The sequence below is a fragment of the Dipodomys spectabilis genome, unplaced genomic scaffold (genome assembly GCF_019054845.1).
Source record: "Dipodomys spectabilis isolate Male_0828 unplaced genomic scaffold, ASM1905484v1 ptg000054l, whole genome shotgun sequence".
NCBI lineage: Eukaryota > Metazoa > Chordata > Mammalia > Rodentia > Heteromyidae > Dipodomys > Dipodomys spectabilis.
This window is the reverse complement of record NW_024870731.1, coordinates 573,356-592,747: the sequence shown is the minus strand read 5'-3', so window position 1 is coordinate 592,747 and position 19,392 is coordinate 573,356. Positions and strand designations below refer to the sequence as shown.

General features: G+C 41.9%; 1 protein-coding gene across 6 annotated transcripts in view; it reads left to right on the top strand.

The window, feature by feature from the left end:
- Chd8 (chromodomain helicase DNA binding protein 8) overlaps positions 1–19,392 on the top strand; it is a 71,970-nt gene that overhangs the window by 21,811 nt on the left and 30,767 nt on the right. For 3 of the 6 annotated variants that reach the window (XM_042679668.1, XM_042679669.1, XM_042679670.1), the window contains exons 2-9: positions 2,866–3,922; positions 4,781–5,152; positions 6,671–7,056; positions 11,730–11,844; positions 15,525–15,707; positions 15,788–15,856; positions 17,180–17,235; positions 18,065–18,182. In XM_042679668.1, coding sequence (XP_042535602.1) covers positions 3,080–3,922; positions 4,781–5,152; positions 6,671–7,056; positions 11,730–11,844; positions 15,525–15,707; positions 15,788–15,856; positions 17,180–17,235; positions 18,065–18,182 — 2,142 coding nt within the window. In that variant the 5' untranslated portion in view covers positions 2,866–3,079. Of the gene's footprint in view, positions 1–2,865; positions 3,923–4,780; positions 5,153–6,670; positions 7,057–11,729; positions 11,845–15,524; positions 15,708–15,787; positions 15,857–17,179; positions 17,236–18,064; positions 18,183–19,392 lie in introns of those variants that run through there. The other 3 variants (XM_042679671.1, XM_042679672.1, XM_042679666.1) reach the window with 2 other exon arrangements.

The window sequence follows — 19,392 nt, the reverse complement described above, 5'->3', positions numbered from 1 at the left end:
TCATGGGGCTTGAACTCAGGGCCTGAGCGCTGTTCTTGCGCTCTTCAGCTCAAGGCGAGCGTTCTACTGCTTGAGCCACAGAGCCACTTCCGGTTTTCTAGTGGTTTATTGGAGATAAGAGTCTCATGGACTTTCCTGCCCAGCCTCCTGAGTAGCTAGGATTACAGGTGTGAGCCACCGGTGCCCAACTTCCTCCAACAAATTTCTTATCTGATGTCTTCCAAAAGTTTAGAGAAATAGTGTTTTCAAGCAAGACTTTCCTGGATTGTCAAACGGTGACATCAAAGAACATTTATTGTATGCTGGGAAGGTGGCTCAGTAGTAGAGTGCTTGTCTTGCTTGCATGAGGTCCTCGGTTCGACTCCTCAGCACCACATAAGCAGATAAAGCAGGAAGTGGCGCTGTGGCTCAAGTGGTAGAACACTAGCCTTGAGCTGAAGAGCTGAGGGACAGCGCCCAGGCCCTGAGTTCCGGCACCACGACCGGCAAAAAAAAAAACAACCAAAAAACAAAAACAAAAAAAGCCCAGTTATTTCTTTTTCATTTATGTGGTGTTATCATTCCCTGTCTTTGGTTCTCTTCTTCCCTCCCCTCCCATCCCTTCTTTCTTTCCTTCCTTCCTTCTTTCCTGCTACTTCTGGGACTTGAATTCAGAGCCTGAGCACTGTCCCTAACCATCTTATGCATAAGGTTAGCACTTTGCTACTTGAGTCACAGTTCCACTTCTGGCTTTTTTGGTGGTTAACTAGTGATGTCTCATGGACTTAATTGCCTAAGCTGGCTTTCAAACCTTAATTCTCAGATCTCAGCCTCCTGAGTAGCTAGATTACAGGTGTGAGCCACCAGCATCCAGTTACAAGCAGGTTTTAATAGTTTTGACAAAGCAACTATATGGGCCTTCAGTTAACATGACAAGAACCTTAGGCGGTCTTAGTAAAATTAATAGAAATGCTTTAAAAAAGATGTAAATAATGGTGTGTATATTTAAAGGATATGGAGGTTCAAGTAATCACAAATTGCTTAGTTGTTAAAGGGGCAGAGGTTTAAGTTTATTTTATACAGTAGAAGCACTGTAGGAGGGGTAGTATTTAAGCTGAGAGATCTTTCGGGTAGCAATGAGCAGGTAAAGGAAGGTGTATCATGCAGAAACTACAGCATAATAGACAAAGTCATATAGGTAGGGATCATATTATAAGAACTATGTAGTTGAGCTGGAAAGAGTCCAACTGAAAGAGTTGGGATAAAAATTGGAACCAGAATGTTGAGTCCCTTGTGAAGAAACTTTATGATCTTACATATGAGAAAGGTTTCTTAAAAGAGGATGAAATTCTATGTACAGATTGTTATATTTACCAGAATAAACTCTGAAAGTTCCTAGATAAAATTATATTAAAAGAACCTTTATCTGCCTTCATGGAAATGCTGTTGGTACAACTTTACAACTGAAAATAGAAAGTAAATGAATTCTGCATTTCCTCATCTCCACCTAAAAAATATAATTATAAAAAGAAAACTAGATAGAGTTTGGCGTTGGTGGCTTGGGCTTGTAATCCTAGTTATACAAGAGGCTGAGATCTGAGGATTGTGGTTTGAAGCCAACCTGTACAGAAAAGTTTGTGAGACTCTTGGGAGTCTGGTCGTGGGGCCTGAACTCAGCCTGGGTGCTGTCCCTCAGCTCTTCAGCTCAAGGCTAACACTCTACCACTTGAGCCACAGTGCCACTTCCGGCTTTTTTTTTTCTGCTTATGTGGTACTGAGGAATCGAACCCAGGGCCTCATGCATGCAAGGCAAGCACTCTACCACTGAGCCACTTTCCCAGCCCCTGTGAGACTTTTTTTTTGGGGGGGGGGGGGGTCCGGTCATGGGGCCTGAACTCTGGGCCTGGGCGCTGTCCCTCAGCTCTTCAGCTCAAGGCTAGCACTCTACCACTTGAACCACAGCACCGCTTCCGGCTTTTTTCTTTCTGCTTATGTGGTACTGAGGAATCGAACCCAGGGCCTCATGCATGCAAGGCAAGCGCTCTACCACTGAGCCACCTTCCCAGCCCCTGTGAGACTCTTATATTCAATAAACTACTCAAAAAAGCTGGAAATGGCACAGTGGCTCAGGTGGTAGAGTAGCCTTGAGCAAAAGAATTTGACCATACATACACAAAGAGAAAGAAATGAATAAAAACAGCTAAATGGTCTTGGCAGAAACTTCAAAAGGGATTATTTTAAAAAATATTTTTTTTAAGTTTTTTTTTTTTTAATAGTAAAGAGTAGTTTATCAGTGAAGAAGAATTCCACCTTTATGGTAAGGTGGGCAGTTTGGATGAGGAGCAGCTGCATCAAAAGAGACAGTACACTTCACTGGTGAGGAGGATAGTTTAAGTCAAGATTGGACTCCACTTCGATTTTCTTTTCCTTCCTTCCTTCCTTCCTTCCTTCCTTCCTTCCTTCCTTCCTTCCTTCCTTCCTTCCTTCCTTCCTTCCTTCCTTCCTTCCTTCCTTCCTTCCTTTCTTTTTTTTTTGGTTGGTTGTGGGGTTTGAACTCTGGACCTGGATGCTGTCCCTCAGCTCTTCAGTTCAAGGCTAGTGCTCTACCACTTGATCCACAGCACCACTTCTGTCTTTTTCTTCTTATGTGGTGCTAAGGAATCGAACCCAGGGCTTCATGCATGCAAGGCAAGCACTCTACCTCAGCCCCTCTATTTTCTTTATCAGTGTTTTGAGGCAGGATATGGATGTTTTTTCAGCTGTATGTCTGTCCTCAGATTTATCCAATATGATGTTTCCTTATTTTATTACTATTTGAAATTAAGGTTTTATCTGAAATTACCAATGTTGCTTATTTTTTCATTTGTATTTGTATTTCTACAACAGGAGCTCCATCATCTTCCTCTGAAGACTTAGCCATCTTATTCCATGAAGGTCAGGACAATCTGACATGTACTTGTTTTTTGACTTTTTGCTGAAGAGTAATTCTCTTTCATTGTGTATATTTTTTTCTCAATAGGGGAGGGGAGGGGAGAACCAGTGCCCCCCCTCCCCTTCTTTTCCTAGACATTGGGAAAATACCTTCTATTACTTCCTCAAGATGGCGGACCCCATCATGGATCTGTTTGATGACCCAAATTTATTTGGGCTGGACTCTCTGACTGATGATAGCTTTAACCAGGTTACTCAAGACCCTATTGAGGAAGCCCTTGGACTGCCAAGTTCTCTGGACTCCTTGGATCAAATGAACCAGGATGGTGGAGGTGGTGATGTGGGGAGTTCATCAGCAAGTGGCCTGGTCCCTCCACCAGAGGAAACAGCCCCCACAGAACTTCCCAAAGAATCTACAGCTCCAGCTCCAGAATCCTTAACCTTGCATGATTATACCACTCAGCCCACCAGCCAGGAACAGCCAGCCCAACCTGTCTTACAGACATCTACGCCAACATCAGGACTTCTGCAGGTCTCCAAGAGCCCGGAGATCCTGAGCCAAGGGAATCCTTTCATGGGTGTCTCTGCCACAGCTGTTTCCTCCAGTAATCATGGGGGACAACCACCTCAGTCAGCCCCTAAGATTGTTATCCTTAAGGCCCCACCAAGTTCCTCAGTCACTGGTGCCCATGTGGCACAAATTCAGGCTCAAGGTATCACCAGCACAGCTCAGCCCCTGGTGGCTGGCACAGCCAATGGTGGAAAAGTCACTTTTACCAAAGTGCTAACTGGCACACCCCTTCGACCAGGTGTTTCCATTGTCTCTGGTAATACAGTGTTGGCCGCCAAGGTCCCTGGGAACCAGGCTGCTGTTCAGCGCATTGTCCAGCCCAGCCGACCAGTAAAGCAGCTGGTCCTCCAGCCAGTTAAGGGTTCAGCTCCTGCTGGAAACCCTGGGGCCGCAGGGCCCCCACTGAAGCCTGCAGTTACACTGACCTCTACACCTACTCAGGTGACTTGAGTGAAAGGGGGAGGTGAATTTTGGTTTCATGAGGGCTCAGCAACTTTATGATTGAACACCTGTGAGAGCTGACTGAAAAAAACTGTTTAAGCTCCATCTTTGATTTTCATCAGTTAGTGCTGACAAGCCACATACTACTACCCGTTAGATGGAAGCAGTTAATGTAAATGTATTTTGAGCTCTCACATGTTTACTGTGCCTAGTTCCTAAGCCTAGCTGATTTTCAATATAAAACGGACACAGTCCTTGTATAGCTCACAGTATGCTGGAAAAGATAGTTGTTGAATGAGAATTCACAATAATGTATGATATAGTTTTATGGGAAAAATAGAGGATGCTGAAAGAAACATCTTTGAAAATTGATACTTATATTTACAAGACTGTGAAAACATTATCTTTCATTTGAGATAAGTCTTGCTATGTAGCCCAGGCTGGCTTTTAACTTGAGATTCTCTGGCTTCAGCCTCCTGAGTGGTGCCACCACACCTCCTCTTTCTTCCATTCTTATATTTTGTTGTAAGAAAATAGAGACTAAATAGAAGAACAAAAGAGTGAAGGTGTGGTAGGCAATATTAGAGTTAGCAGGTTTGTGTTCAATATAAGGATTTATAGATTTACAAAAACTAAAAAATTACCTTAGAAGATAGTGAGCCTCCCATCAGAAGTTTTTCAAAAATAGGCTTGATAACGCACTGGGAGGAATGGATATCAATAAATGATTTTATCAAGACAGATGGGTGACGAATGAAAGGAATATTCTGACATTCAAGTTTTCTGAATCTAGGATGAAGAAAACGAGTATGATGTTTTTTAATATGTGTCTTTTGCAATTTCCTTTCTTTACTGTAGGGTGAATCAAAACGCATCACCCTGGTCCTCCAGCAGCCACAGTCTGGAGGTCCCCAAGGACATCGACATGTTGTGTTAGGGAGTCTACCAGGCAAGATAGTATTACAGGGCAACCAGCTGGCAGCCCTGACTCAAGCCAAGAATGCCCAGGGACAGCCTGCCAAAGTTGTGACTATCCAGCTGCAGGTGCAACAGCCACAGCAAAAAATCCAGATTGTACCACAGCCTCCATCATCACAGCCCCAGCCCCAGCAATCACCCTCAACCCAGCCATTGACTCTCTCTTCTGTGCAGCAGGCTCAGATAATGGGACCAGGACAAAGCCCAGGACAGAGACTCTCAGTACCACTCAAGATGGTATTGCAGCCACAGGTGAGAGACTTACTTGCTAGTACACTTAGCCACCACTTATTGTTTATTGTGGGGACATTCTAAATTGATAACTAAATAGATGCAGTCTTTTATTCCTTAACTTTAATTATACAGAGATTGCAGCACTATTGTTAGGTTTGAGGTAAGACATGATTTATCTAGTGTTTGTCTTTGAGCCATTTAATTTACAGTATTAACATTATTATGAAGTAAAAGCAATTTGAAATTGCCTCTCACTTGGAGGATAAAGAGTCAAGTGATTATCATCCTTCTTCCCCCCTTTTTTCATGTTTAGGCTAGAGACCAATAATGGCTATATTGGTTGTAACTTTTCTAAAATAATAGGTATGAGAACATAAAAAAATGATATTAAAGTCAGCCGGTCTCCAGTGGCTCACACATGTAATTCTAGTTGCTCAGGAAGCTGAAATGTGAGTATCACAGTTAAAAGCCAGAAAACTCCATAAGACTTTTTTTTTTTTTTGCCAGTTCTGAGGCTTGAACTCAGGGCCTGGGCACTGTCCCTGAGCTCCATTTGCTCAAGGCTAGCACTCTACCACTTGAGCCACAGTAGCACTTCTGGCTTTTTCTGTTTATATGGTACTGAGAAATCGAACTCAGGGTTTCATGCATGCTAGGCAAGCACTCTGCCACTAAGCCACATTCCCAGCCTCCATGAGACTCTTGTTTTTTTTTTTTTTTTTTTTTGGTTGGTCATGGGGCTTGAACTCTGGGCTTGGGCACTGTCCCTGTGCTCTTCACCTCAAGGTGAGCGCTCTACCTCTTGAGCCACAGCCCCACTTCCGATTTTCTAGTGTTTTATTGGAGATCAGAGTCTCACAGACTTTTCTGCCAGGGCTAGCTTTGAACCATGATCCTCAGATCTCAGCCTCCTGAGTAGCTAGGATTATAGGCATAATAAGCCAGCAGCGCCCAGATTCCATGCGACTTTTTTTTTTGTCAGTGGTGGGGCTTCAACTCTGGGCCTGGGCGCTGTCCCTGTGCTCTTCAGCTCAAGGCTAGTGCTCTACCACTTGAGCTACAGTGCCACTTCTGGTTTTCTAGTGGTTTACTGGAAATAAGAGTCTCACGGTCTTTCCTGCCCGGGCTGGCTTTGAACCTTGATCGTCAGATCTCAGCCTCCTGAGTAGCTAGGATTACAGGCGTGAGTCACTGGCACCCAGCTCCTTGAGACTCTTATCTCCAATTAATCACCAGAAAACTGGAAGTGGCACTGTCACTCAAAGTAGTAGAACTCTAGTCTTGACTAAAAAAGCTCAGGAACAGGAGTTCAAGCCCCACAACCAACAGGACAAAAAATATACCGAAATTTAATTTGGGAGAATTTTTCCCTTTTCCCACAAAAAAAGCTCGCTTTTTTTTTTGGGGGGGGGGGGTGTATCTGGATTTAGTAAGACTTTCTCTGAATTCTTAGTTAAGAGAACTAGTTTGTAGCCTGGATTATTTAGGCCATTTAACAGCAAACATGTTGAAATTAGAGTGTCTTTATTTCTATAGGCTGGCTCTTCCCAAGGAGCTTCTTCTGGCCTTTCTGTAGTTAAAGTTTTAAGTGCCAGTGAAATGGCAGCTCTGTCATCGCCAGCAAGCTCTGTTCCACATACGGGAGGAAAAACAGGAATGGAGGAAAACCGAAGACTGGAGCACCAGAAGAAGCAAGAAAAAGCAAATCGGATTGTAGCAGAGGCCATAGCTAGGGCCCGAGCCCGGGGTGAGCAGAACATACCTCGAGTCCTCAATGAGGATGAACTGCCTAGTGTTCGACCAGAGGAGGAAGGTGAAAAGAAACGCAGGAAGAAGAACAGTGGGGAAAGGCTGAAGGAAGAAAAGCCAAAGAAGAGTAAAACCTCTGGTTCTTCTAAAACTAAGGGCAAGAGTAAGCTAAAGTGAGTACTTTTTTGCTGTTCTTATGAGGTAGTTGAAGATAACATACTAGTTTTTAAATAGTATCAATAGAAAGCTGTATTTAGGGCTGGGAAGGTGGCTCAGTGGTAGAGTGCTTGCCTTGCATGCATGAGGCCCTGGGTTCGATTCCTCAGCATCACATAAGCAGAAAAAAAAAGCCGGAAGTAGCACTGTGGTTAAGTGGTAGAGTGCTAGCCTTGAGCTGAAGGGCTGAGGGACAGCGCCCAGGCCCAGAGTTCAGGCCCCACGACCGGACCAAAAAAAAGAAAGTTGTATTTAGCTGCTATCTAACTCAAGGTGATCTGTCATACAAAATAAGACCTTTTTTTCTGTCCTAATTATGATTAAACAGGAATTTGTAAATAAGTATATTTTAAAACAAAAACACTGGGGCTGGGAAGGTGGCTCAGTGGTAGAGCACTTGCCTTACATGCCTGAGGCCCTGGGTTCGATTCCTCAGCACCACATAAGCAAAAAGAAAAAAACAAAAACAAAAACACTTAAGACACAGGAAAATTTAATTATATCAAGACTTCCTTTAAAAGCTCCAACTTTATGTATTTATATATTCTTGATATTGTATCCCTGTTAGTGTGCGAGAGATTTCTCACTACCTCTTTACTGTCTACCCCAGTAAAGAAAACTGTTAGAGATACAGCTTTTCTGTTCTTGTATCTTAACTGAATTGGAAATTTTAGCAATTACTTTCAGCTGTAAGCAGTGTTGATAGAACTGTGGTTTACTATATTTCTTGTCACAACTGAGTGCCTTCTCTTCCCTTCCATGTTTTACCTCTCCAATCTTATTAGCTTCAGGTCCCTGCTGAAGATTTTTCTGCTTTTTAATAGCAAGTTTCATATTTGAGACTCTCAAAAATAATAACTGTCCTGTCTCTCAGGACAGATATTCCTAGTGTTCACAAATAAGGAAAATTAATGCCTAATTAATGACAGAACTGACAGGGCCTTCTAATTGTTTTACCTCTCTCCTTTTATTATCATAATTTCTTTTCTGGTTTTTTTTTTTGCCAGTCATGGGGCCTGAACTTTGGGCCTGGGCGCTGTCCCTCAGCTCTTCAGCTCAAGGCTAGCACTCTACCACTTGAGTCACAGTGCCACTTCTGGCTTTTTTTGCTTATATGGTGCTGAGGAACCCCAGGGCCTCATGCATGCAAGGCAAGCACTCTACCACTGAGCTACCTTCCCAGCCCTCATAATTTCTTTTCTATTAGCATAAATTAATTGTACAAAGAGGTTTCATGATATATGTATGTGTACATATGTACATACTTATAATATACTCGAATGAAATATTGTACTTTTTTTTTTTTTTTTGGTCAGTTGTGGGGCTTAAACTCTAGGCCTGGACACTTGTCCCTCAGCTCTTCAGCTCAAGGCTAGCATTCTACCGCTTGAGCCACAGCATCACTTCCAGTTTTGTGGTGGTTTCCTTCCAGCTTTTTCTGTTTATGTGGTGCTGAGGAATCGAACCCAGGGCCTCATCTTGCGAGGCAAGCACTCTACCACTGAGCCACCTTCCCAGCCCCATATTGTACTTTTTCTTAACCACATTCTTCCTCATTTTAAGGTTTCTAATATGGTTCATATACATATGGTATACTTCAATCATATTCACTCCCACATTAAATTTTCGTATTCCCTTTTCACTCTTCTACTAGTCACTTGTAACATGTACCACATTTCTTTATGTATTCATCAGTTGTATGGTACCTAGGCTGATTTTATAGCTTATCTGTTGTGAATAGTGTGTGCAGGTATCTTTATTGTATGATGAGTTATATTTCTTTAGCCCAAGAGTCATATAGTAAGACCATAGTAAATTAATTTTTATTCTCTTGAGAAACTGGTTTTCATGGTGGCCGTACTAATTTACATTTCCACCAAGTATGAAGAGTTCCTTTCATCATCACTCTCTACTCCCCAATCCTTACCAGCATTTGTTGTTGTTTGTTTTCTTTTTTTTTTTTGTTGGTTGTGGAGCTTGAACTCTGGGCCTTAGCGCTGTCCCTCAGGTCTTCAGCTCAAGGTGATTGCTTTACCACTTGAGCTACAGTGCCACTTCTGGTTTTCTGGTGGTTTATTGGAGATAAGAGTCTCATGGAGACTTTTCTGCCCAGGCTGGCTTTGAACCTCGATCCTCAGATCTCAGCCTACTGAGTAGCTAGGATTACAGGCATGAGCCACCAGCACCTGACTTGTTTGTTTTCTTGATGATGGCTGTTCTTACTGGTGTAAGATGGAATCTCTGTCATTTTTATTTGCATTATTTTTATGACTAAAGATGTTGAGCATTTATTCATATATTAGTGATTTGTATTTTTGAGAACTGTTTAGCTTGTTTAACCATTTATTAATTGGATTATTTGTTCTTTTGGTGATTCATTTTTAAGCTCTTTATATATATTCTACATACTAATTTTTTCTCTGATGAGTAACTTATAAAGATTTTCTCCCATTCTGTGGGTTATCCCTTCATTCTGGTAATTTTTTCTTCAATGTACAGGAATATTTACATTTGATATCAGTCAATTTTGACTCTTACTTCTGGAGCAATTTGAGTCATACTCAAGAAGGTCATTTTCTCTACCTATATCTTTTCTTTTTTAGGGGGAGGTGGCAGGGGTCGGTCGTGGGGCTTGAACTCTGGGCTTGGGCACTGTCCCTCAGCTCTTTAGCTCAAGGTGAGCACTCTAACACTTGAGCCAAAGCACCACTTCCAATTTTCTGGTGGTTTCATTGGAGATAAGAGTTTCATGAACTTTTCCTGCCTGGGTTGGCTTTGAACTGCGATTCTCAGTTCTCAGCCTCCTGACTAGGTAGGATTACAGGCATGAGCCACCGGCACCCAGCTCTACCTATATCTTTAAGGTTTTTCCTATGTTTTCTTACAGTTTTCTTCAAAGTTACAGGTCTTACATATGGATCTTTGATAGTTTTTTAAATTTATTTTTATATGAGTGAGAGATACAGTGAGTCTTCTACATAGAAATATCCAGTTTTTCTAGTATCATTTGTTGAAGAAGTTGTGTTTCTTGAAAATCAAATGGCTATAGCTGTGAGTTTATTTCTGGATCTTCTATTCTATTGATTTATGTGTTTTTGGGCCAAGGCTTTCTAGGTTTTTGTTGTTGTTCATTTGCCAGTACTGAGCCTTACATTATCTCTTAGCTTTTTTGCTCAAGGTCAGTGTTCTACCACTTGATCCACAGTTCCACTTCCAGCTTTAAAAAAAAGAAAAAAAATATAATTTTATGTTATTATAAAGTGTTGTACAAGCCGGGTACTGGTGGCTTATCCCTGTAATCCTAGCTACCCAGGTGGTTGAGATCTGAGGATCACAGTTCAAAGCCAGACTGGAAAACCTCTTTGAGATTCTTATCTCCAATTACCCAGTCAAAAACTGGAAATGGAGTAGTATAGCTCAAAGTGGTAGAGTAAGAGCTTAGGGACATTGCCCAGGCCTTGAGTTTAAACCCTGTGACCTACAAAACAAAAATCAAAAAATATAAAATAAAGTAAAGTATTGTATAGAGGGGGTTACCATTTCAAAAGTCAGGAAAAGAGTACAATTCTTTGTAGACAATGTCATTTTTCCTTTGCTTTCCCCTAGTTTCTGTTTCCTGTCCCTGCCCACAAGTTATATAGTTCATTTTCCATATACTGAATATCATGACTGCATTTGTTCATCCTTCCTCCTTCCATTTCTGCTTCCATTTCCAGCTTTTTTTTGGGGGGGTGGGGGGGAGGTCTGGTCGTGGGGCCTGAACTCTGGGCCTGGACTCTGTCCCTCAGCTCTTCAGATCAAGGCTAGTGCTCTACCACTTGAGCCATAGCGCTACTTCCGGCTTTTTTCTTTTTGCTTATGTGGTGCTGAGGAATCGAACCCAGGGCTTCAGGCATGCAAAGCAAGCACTCTACCACTGAGCCACCTTCCCAGACCATGAGCCACCTTCCCAGCCCCCATTTCCAGCTTTTTGGTGGTTAATTAGAGATAAGAGTCTCTCAGATTTGTCTACCCAGGCTGGCTTGTAACTGCAAACCTCAGATCTCAGCCTTGTGAGTAGCTAGGAATACAGGCATGAGCCACCAGGGTTCAGCTTTTCTTGTAATTTTTTTTTTGTCGGTCGTGGGGCTTGAACTCTGGGCTTGGGCACTGTCCCTGCACTCTTCAGCTCAAGGCGAGCGCTCTACTACTTGAACCACAGGGCCACTTCCGGTTTTCTAGTGGTTTATTGGAGATCAGAGTCTCACAGACTTTCCTGCTTCACCTGGCTTTGAACCATGATCCTCAGATCTCAGCCTCCTGAGTAGCTAGGATTACAGGCGTGAGCCACCGGCGCCTGGCTCCTTGTGTCTCTTAATGTGTTATATATTCTACTGTTTTTATCTACCTTCCATTAAATATTTGTGAGTACAGTAGTAGCAAGGATTTGTCAAATGTAGCCAGTCAATATTTGGCAAGCCCCAGTATCTTTTTTCCAAATATAGTGCTCAGTAGCTGTTTTTTTTCATAGACTTAAGATCCAAGCACAGTTGTCTGGTATCTTGCTCTGTGGTGGTTTGGATTAATTATGTTGTCTTACCCTAAAGTTTCCTTGTTCTCATTGAAAATCAGATTTGTTTTTTCTTTTTAGCACCATCACTCCTGTAGTGGGTAAGAAGAGAAAGCGTAATACTTCATCTGATAATTCAGATGTGGAAGTCATGCCTGCACAGTCACCCCGGGAGGATGAAGAAAGCAGCATTCAGGTAAAGGAATCCCTACCTAAAGAACTTAGTAAAGGGGACTGGGAAGGTGGCTCAGTGGTAGAGCGCTTGCCTTGCATGCCTGAGGCCCTGGGTTCGATTCCTCAGCACCACATAAGCAAAAAGAGAAAAGCCAGAAGTGGCGCTGTGGCTCAAGTGGTAGAGCGCTAGCCTTGAGCTGAAGAGCTGAGGGACAGCCCAGGCCCAGAGTTCAGGCCCCACGACCAGACCCCCCCCAAAAAAGAAAAAGAACTTAGTAAAGGTTTAAAAATTCCTAATCTGAAATCAAAAATGTTTCAAGATCCAAAACTTTGACAGTTACCATGATGCTGCAAGTGGAGAAAGCTTACACATTCTAACCCTAGAAAACCAGCTCAGGCTATGCATATAAGTTATATATGACACTTAAGTTACATCTAATTGTAGCTAACAAACTAGAACCTGAAGTAGGCCTTAAAGGTCTATGCCTTCCAATTGTTGGGTTGGTTTTGTTTTATTTTCCCTGGTCCTGGGGCTTGAACTCTGGGCCTGAGCACTATCCCTGGGCTTCTTTTATTCAAGGCGGGCCCTCTACCACTTGAGCTATAGCACCACTTCTGGTTTTTTTTTTGAGTAGTTTATGGGAGATGAGTCTCATAGAGCTTCCTGCCTGGGCTGGATTTGCACTATAATCCTTAGATCTCAACCTCCTGTGTAGCTAGGATTACAGGCATGAGCAACTAGCACCTTGCTAAATTTTTTTTTTAAAGACAAAAAGCATAATATGGGCTGGGAATGTGGCTTACTGGTAGAGTGCTTGCCTAGAATATGAATGAAGCCCTGGGTTTGATTCCTCAGGACCACATAAACAGAAAAAATCCAGAAGTGGCACTGTGGCTCAAGTGGTAGAGTGCTAGCCTCGAGCAAAAGAAGCTTAGGGACAGCACCTGGACTCTTAGTTAAAGCCCCAGGACTGGAACAAACAAACAAAAAATAATTTAAAAAGTAAAGAAAAAACAAAACTTTATCACCAGATTCCAGTGGCTGATTCCAGGAATCCTACGTATTCAAGAGGCTGGGATTTGATGATAACAGTTCAAAGCCAGCCTGAGCAGGAAAGCCCCAGGACTGGTGTACAAACATACACACACACACACACACACACACACACACACACTCATAAAAATATAAATTATTTCCTCATATTTTAGTTTTTCAAAAAATAAGGAAATAATATGAAATCATGGTGTAATTCAAATGATTTGCTGTAATGGCTATGTCAATACTTGGCATTCTCTTAGACCTGTGAACCTATCCCTTTTGCCTTACTTTTTCTGCTTGAGAGTAGAATTTATACTTGAGAATTCTGACTGCACCTTGAGTGCTTAGTCTCAAAACTTTTCTGTTTTGAAGATGAGAGGCATTGGTAAAACCAAAAGAAGTACAATATCAAGGCTTTTGCAGTTTACTGTTTGCCCTAACTTTGCTTGTAATGGATTGTTTTATGCATACAACCTTAAATTTTCTAATACTCTTCAGTTAGTTAATTTATTAGAAAGATTTTTTTCCCTACTCTAGAATTACTTTACAAATATTTCTGTTTTTCTTTAGAAATTTAATGTCCTGTTTTTATATTTCTTTATTTATTTGTTCTACTGTTTTTTGAATTCAGGGCTTCATGCATGCTAGGTCAGCTCTCAATCACTTGAGCTCTGCCGTCAGCCCTATACTTACATATTTGTTACTTTTAGAATTTTTTTTTGGTTGATTGTGTACCTTGATCTCTGGGCTTGGGCGCTGTCCCTGAGCTCTTCAGCTCAAGGCAATTATTTCACCACTTGAGCCACACACCCACTTCCAACTTTTTCTGTGTATGTGGTGCTAAAAAATCAAACCAAGGTTCTCATGCATGCGAGGCAAGCACTCTACCACTGAGCCACATTCCCAGCCCACTTGTAGAATTTTTAAATTTAGTCCTCTATGTGACTAGTCAGTATTTCCCAATTCTAATTACAGAGTAATGTGCCATTTCTTCATTGATTAGAAGTACCATTTTTATTATGTTCTAAATCTATATAATAAAGTATTTTAGTCAACATCTGAGCACTATTTGACTTTTTTTTTTTTTTGGTTGGTCATGAGGCTTGAACTCTGGACCTGGGTGCTGTCCCTCTTCAGCTCAAGGCTAGTCCTCTACCACTTGAGCCACAGTGCCGCTTCTGGTTTTTCTGGTGGTTTATTGGAGATAAGAGTCTCACGACCTTTCCTACCTGGGGTGGCTTTGAACCTCGATCCTCAGATCTCAGCCTCCTGAGTAGGATTACAGGTGTGAGCCTCCAGTGCCTGGCTTTTGAGGAATTAACAGCTAAGTGTTATTTTGAATACAACTTTACTATATATAATAAAAATATATACTTATTATGACATACCATTTCTATTTTTCCTAAGTTTTTTTTTTATATTTTTGTGAATGTATTTTATTTTTTGGCAGTTGTGGGCTTGAACTCAGGGCCTAGATACTGTTCCTGAGCTCTTTTGCTTAAGGCTAGAGCTCTACCCACCGCTCTACTTCTGGTTTTTGAGTGGTTAATTGGAGATAAGAGTCTCATGGGGACTTTTCTGCCCAGGCTGGCTTTGAACCGTGATCCTCAGATCTCAGCCTCCTGAGTATTGAGGATTACAGGTGTGAACCACCAGCCATAAATGTATTTTAGAACCAACTCATTTCAGTTAAAATGTTCTTAACCTTTCTGTTCTGAAATTTCTTCTTTCTTTTCCCCTTTTTTCCTCTTTTATATCCACATTCTTTTTTGTGTATATGCCCATGTTAGGGCTTGAAGTCACTCGGCCTGGATGCTGTCCCTGAGCTTTTTTTTCTTTTTGTCAGTCATGGGGCTTGAACTCTGTGTCCGAGTGCAGTCCCTGAGCTCTTTAGCTCAAGGCAAGTATTCTACCACTTGAGCCACAGTGCTACTTCCAGTTTTCTGGTGGTTAATTGAAGAGAAGATTCTCACGGGCTTTTCTGCCCAGGCTGGCTTTGATCTGCGATCCTCAGATCTCAGCCTCCTAAGTAGCTATGATTATAGCTGGAATTATGCCAGAGCCCAGCTCTGAGCTTTTTTGCTCAAGACTAGCACTCTACTAGCTATGACTTGAGTCACAGCTCCAAATACAGATTTTTGGTGTTTACAGATGGAAATGTCATGAATTTTTCTTTCCAGGCTGATAGTGAACCACAATCCTCAGAATTTACCTCCCTGAGTAGCTAGAATTAAAGGTGTGAGCCACCAATGCCCATCTTTACCTTTGCAACCTATCAATTCTACAGCAACACAACATACCAATTTCTAAGTACAAAGCATCTGGTTAGTGTCACCCTTTTTTTTTTTTTTTTTTTTTTTTTGTTGGTCGTGGGGCTTGAACTCTGGGCCTGGGTGCTGTCCTTCAGCTCTTCAGCTCAAGGCGAGCGCTCTACCACTTGAGCTACAGCGCCACTTCCAGTTTTCTGGTGGTTTATTGGAGATAAGAGTCTCACGGTCTCTCCTGCCCGGGCTGGCTTTGAACCATGATCCTCAGATCTCAGCCTCCTGAGTAGCTAGGATTACAGGCGTGAGCCACCAGCGCCCGGCTGCCCTTTTTTTATTATAAGAACAACTATTATTATTTTAATTTCAACTGTTTTTGTGTGTTTCTTCTCTTTCAAGAAGAGACGCTCAAACCGCCAAGTGAAGCGAAAAAAATATACAGAGGACCTGGATATAAAGATTACAGATGATGAAGAGGAAGAAGAGGTAGATGTAACTGGTCCAATAAAACCTGAGCCTATCCTTCCTGAACCAGTACAAGAACCAGATGGTGAGACTTTGCCTTCCATGCAGTTTTTTGTGGTAAGTTGAGAACATAAATAATTTAAGAGGTTGTCCACCTTATCAGTCATTTGTTAACTGACAGTGTCTTTTTGCTATAGGAGAATCCCAGTGAAGAAGATGCGGCTATTGTGGACAAAGTGCTTTCTATGCGGGTTGTGAAGAAGGAGGTAAGGCCTTTATAGTGTATTCACAGGTTTTATTAAGTTTTTAAAAAAATGTAACTGTGGGACTTGGAATGTGGCTTAGTGGTAGAGTGCTTGCCCAGCATGCATGAACCCCTGGGTTCCGATTCCTCAGTATCATATAAACACAAAAAGCCACAAGTGGCATTGTGTCTTAAGTGGTAGAATGCTAGCCTTGAGCGAAGGCAGCTCAGGGGCAGTGCTCAGGCAAGTCCCAGGATGGGCAAAAACAAAAAAATGGTGTTATAGAATGTTACTGAGCTACCCCCAGGTTTTCCTTTTTTTCTTGTCTTGTCAGTCATGGGGCTTGAACTCTTGGCCTAGGCGCTGTCCCTCAGCTCTTCAGCTCAAGGCTAGCACTCTACCACTTGAGCCACAGCACCACTTTTGGTTTCCTGGTGGTTTACTGGAGATAAGAGTCTCACAGACTTTCATCAATCCTCAGATCTCAGCCTCCTGAGTAGCTCGGACTACAGGCATGAGCCACCGGTACCTGGTTGAGGTTTTACTTATTTAAAACTTTTTTTTTTTTCTCTTTGTGGGGCCTGAACTCTGGGCCTAGATGCTGTCCCCCAGCTTTTCAGCTCAAGGCTAGCACCCTACCACTTAAGTCATAGCACCACTTCCAGCTTTTTCTGCTTATGTGGTGCTGAGGAATTGAACCCAGGGCCTCATGCATGCAAGGCAAGCACTCTACCACTAAGCTGCCTTCCCAGCCCTAAAACATTTTTTTTTAACTGGGCTCAGGATTGAATCCAGAGTACTCTATTACTGAGCTATAACCTCTCTGACTAAACAGTGTGAGCACCTCTGAATGACAGGATATATTGCTAGTGTATAAAAAATGATGATAGTGGGCTGGGAAGGTGGCTCAGTGGTAGAGCACTTGCCTTGCATGCTCGAGGCCCTGGGTTCGATTCCTTAACACCACATAAGCAAAAAGAAAAAAGCCGGAAGTGGCGCTGTGGCTCAAGTGGTAGAGCGCTAGCCTTGAGCTGAAGAGCTGAGAGACAGAGCCCAGGCCCAGAGTTCAGGCCCCACTACCGGACCCAAAAAAAAAAAATGATGATAGTTAACAAGAAATGATGGAATAAGTTAACTAGTAAATAGCAACTGTCTTATTGCCACTAATCTGTTTAGGATGCATGAAATTTTTTTTCTCAGCTATCAGATCTCTAGTATGGAAGAACTAGATTAATTGCTTAATACTGAGTCAGTAATATATGCAAGGAACATTAAAGTTTTAGCATGAGTGGTTTTTCTTTGACAAGTAAGATTAGTGACTGTAATTTCTGTCTTTTTTCTCAGCTTCCTTCTGGACAGTATACCGAAGCAGAAGAATTCTTTGTCAAGTATAAGAACTAGTACGTTATCTGCGCAAAAGTTCTTTGCCCCAAACTCCACAGGGTTGTAGGAATCTCCTTATGTAAAATAGCATGGGTGTGAACATAGTCCTTTTTCATTGTTTATCTTAGCCCAAATTTCTATTTTTAATGCAGAAATGTATTTGTTTAGGAAGAAACTTAGGAATTGAAATGACTATTCCTATTTCTTTGCAGGAAAGTATGGTGAGAGTGATTTCTGATCAAACCCTATATTCCTTTTCCATTGTCTTGCTACTCTTTAAGTGTGGTCCATAAACAGAATTAATATTACTTAGGTGCTACTTGGAAATATGGATGTTCCTACATACTCCAGACCAGGTGGTTTGTCTGCAGATTAGAAGTTGAAAAACACTGATCTAAGCCAACTCCCAGTTTACACATATATTTGTCTTTTTTTTTTTAAATTTTATTTTATTAGTGAACATACTGTACAGAGGGATTACAATTACATGGGCAGGATAATGCGTACATTTCTTACCAAGCATTGCAGCCTCCTTTGTTTACCCTTCACATCCCTTCCCAGCCTCCCCCCTCAATCCTAACCCCCCCCCCCCCCCCCCCCCCCCGCACCAACGTTGTAAAGCTCGTTTTGGACATGACAACTTGTACTTCTCATTGTTGCAACAGGTCCACCTGTATCCTTAAACGACTTGTGTTTCCCCATCTCCTCCACAAGTTATACTGACATCAAATATAGTGAAAGCAGGGGTTATACTGTGGGGGAGGGACCATATATTTGTCTTATCTGCTGCTGGCTATTCCAAAAATCTCAAATGCTTTGAACCATGATTATTTCCATCTCCTGCAGTTCCTATCTGCACTGTGAATGGGCTACTATCTCTCAACTAGAGAAGGATAAAAGAATCCATCAAAAACTAAAGCGCTTCAAAACCAAAATGGCTCAGATGAGACACTTCTTCCATGAGGTATTAGGAATTACTATTGCTTGTCACTCTGTTTGTGTGTGTATGTGTGTGCATTTGCATGTGTATGCTCATATGTGTGTGTACATGTGTGTGCTGGTCCTGGGGCTTAAACTGAGGGCCTGGGCACTGTCTCTGAGCTTTTTTGCTTGAGCATAGTGCTCTGTCACTTGAGCCACCGCTCTACTTCTGGCTTTTTGATGGTTAATTAGAGTTAAGAGTCTCACAACTTTCCTGACCAGGTTGGTTTGAACCACAATCCTTATATCCTAGCCTTCTGAGTAGCTGGGATTACTGGCATGAGTCACTGGTGCTTGGTCGATCACTTTTTTTTTTTTTTTGGTCATTGTGAGCCCTGAACTTTGGGCCTGAGCATTGTCCCTCAGCTCTTCAGATCAAGGCTAGCACGCTACCTAGAGTCACAGTGCCACTTCTGGCTTTTTCTGCTTATGTGTTGCTGAGGAATCGAACCCAGGGCCTCATGCTTGCAAGGCCAGCACTCTACCACTGAGCCACCTTCCCAGCCCCGGTTGATCACTTTTTTAAAGAAGCATAAATTACTGGGGTTGTCAGCTTTGGCTGACCCTTCAAGAGACTTACAGTTAATTTGTATATTTGCATATAAGGTTTAATCTTTTTTTTCTATTGCCAGTCTTGGGGCTTTCTTCAGGGCTTGGACTCTGTCCCTGAGCCTTTCAGTGCTTAAGGCATTCGACCATTTGAGCCACAGATTTTTCTGAGTAGTTTATTGGTGATAAGAGTCTCAGGGACTTTCCTGCCCTGGCCTGGCTTGGAACTGTGATCCTCAGATCTCAGCCTCCTGAGTAGCTAGGATTATATGCATAAGCCACTGACACCTGGCAAAGTTTAATTTTAATCATTACTTTCCTAACTCAATTGCCCATGATTTTATTTTTCTAGATTTAAATATGGTCTGTTTATTTATTAGTTACCAGATACAGTATTGTGAGATTGATTTATCTAATATGCATATATTATCAAAAAGGATGATACAGTGATCTTTGATCCATTTGAGGCAATCTTTCCTCTCCAAAATCATTCTTTAGACATTAATGGTCTCTTTAGGCATAAGTAGCTCACTCCTTAAGAGAAAACATTTTCTTTTCTCAAATTTCTAATCTGATATAGAAATAATTTACCAGAATTTTTAAGTTTGCTATATATAGGGTTACTACTAATAAAACTGGAGCAA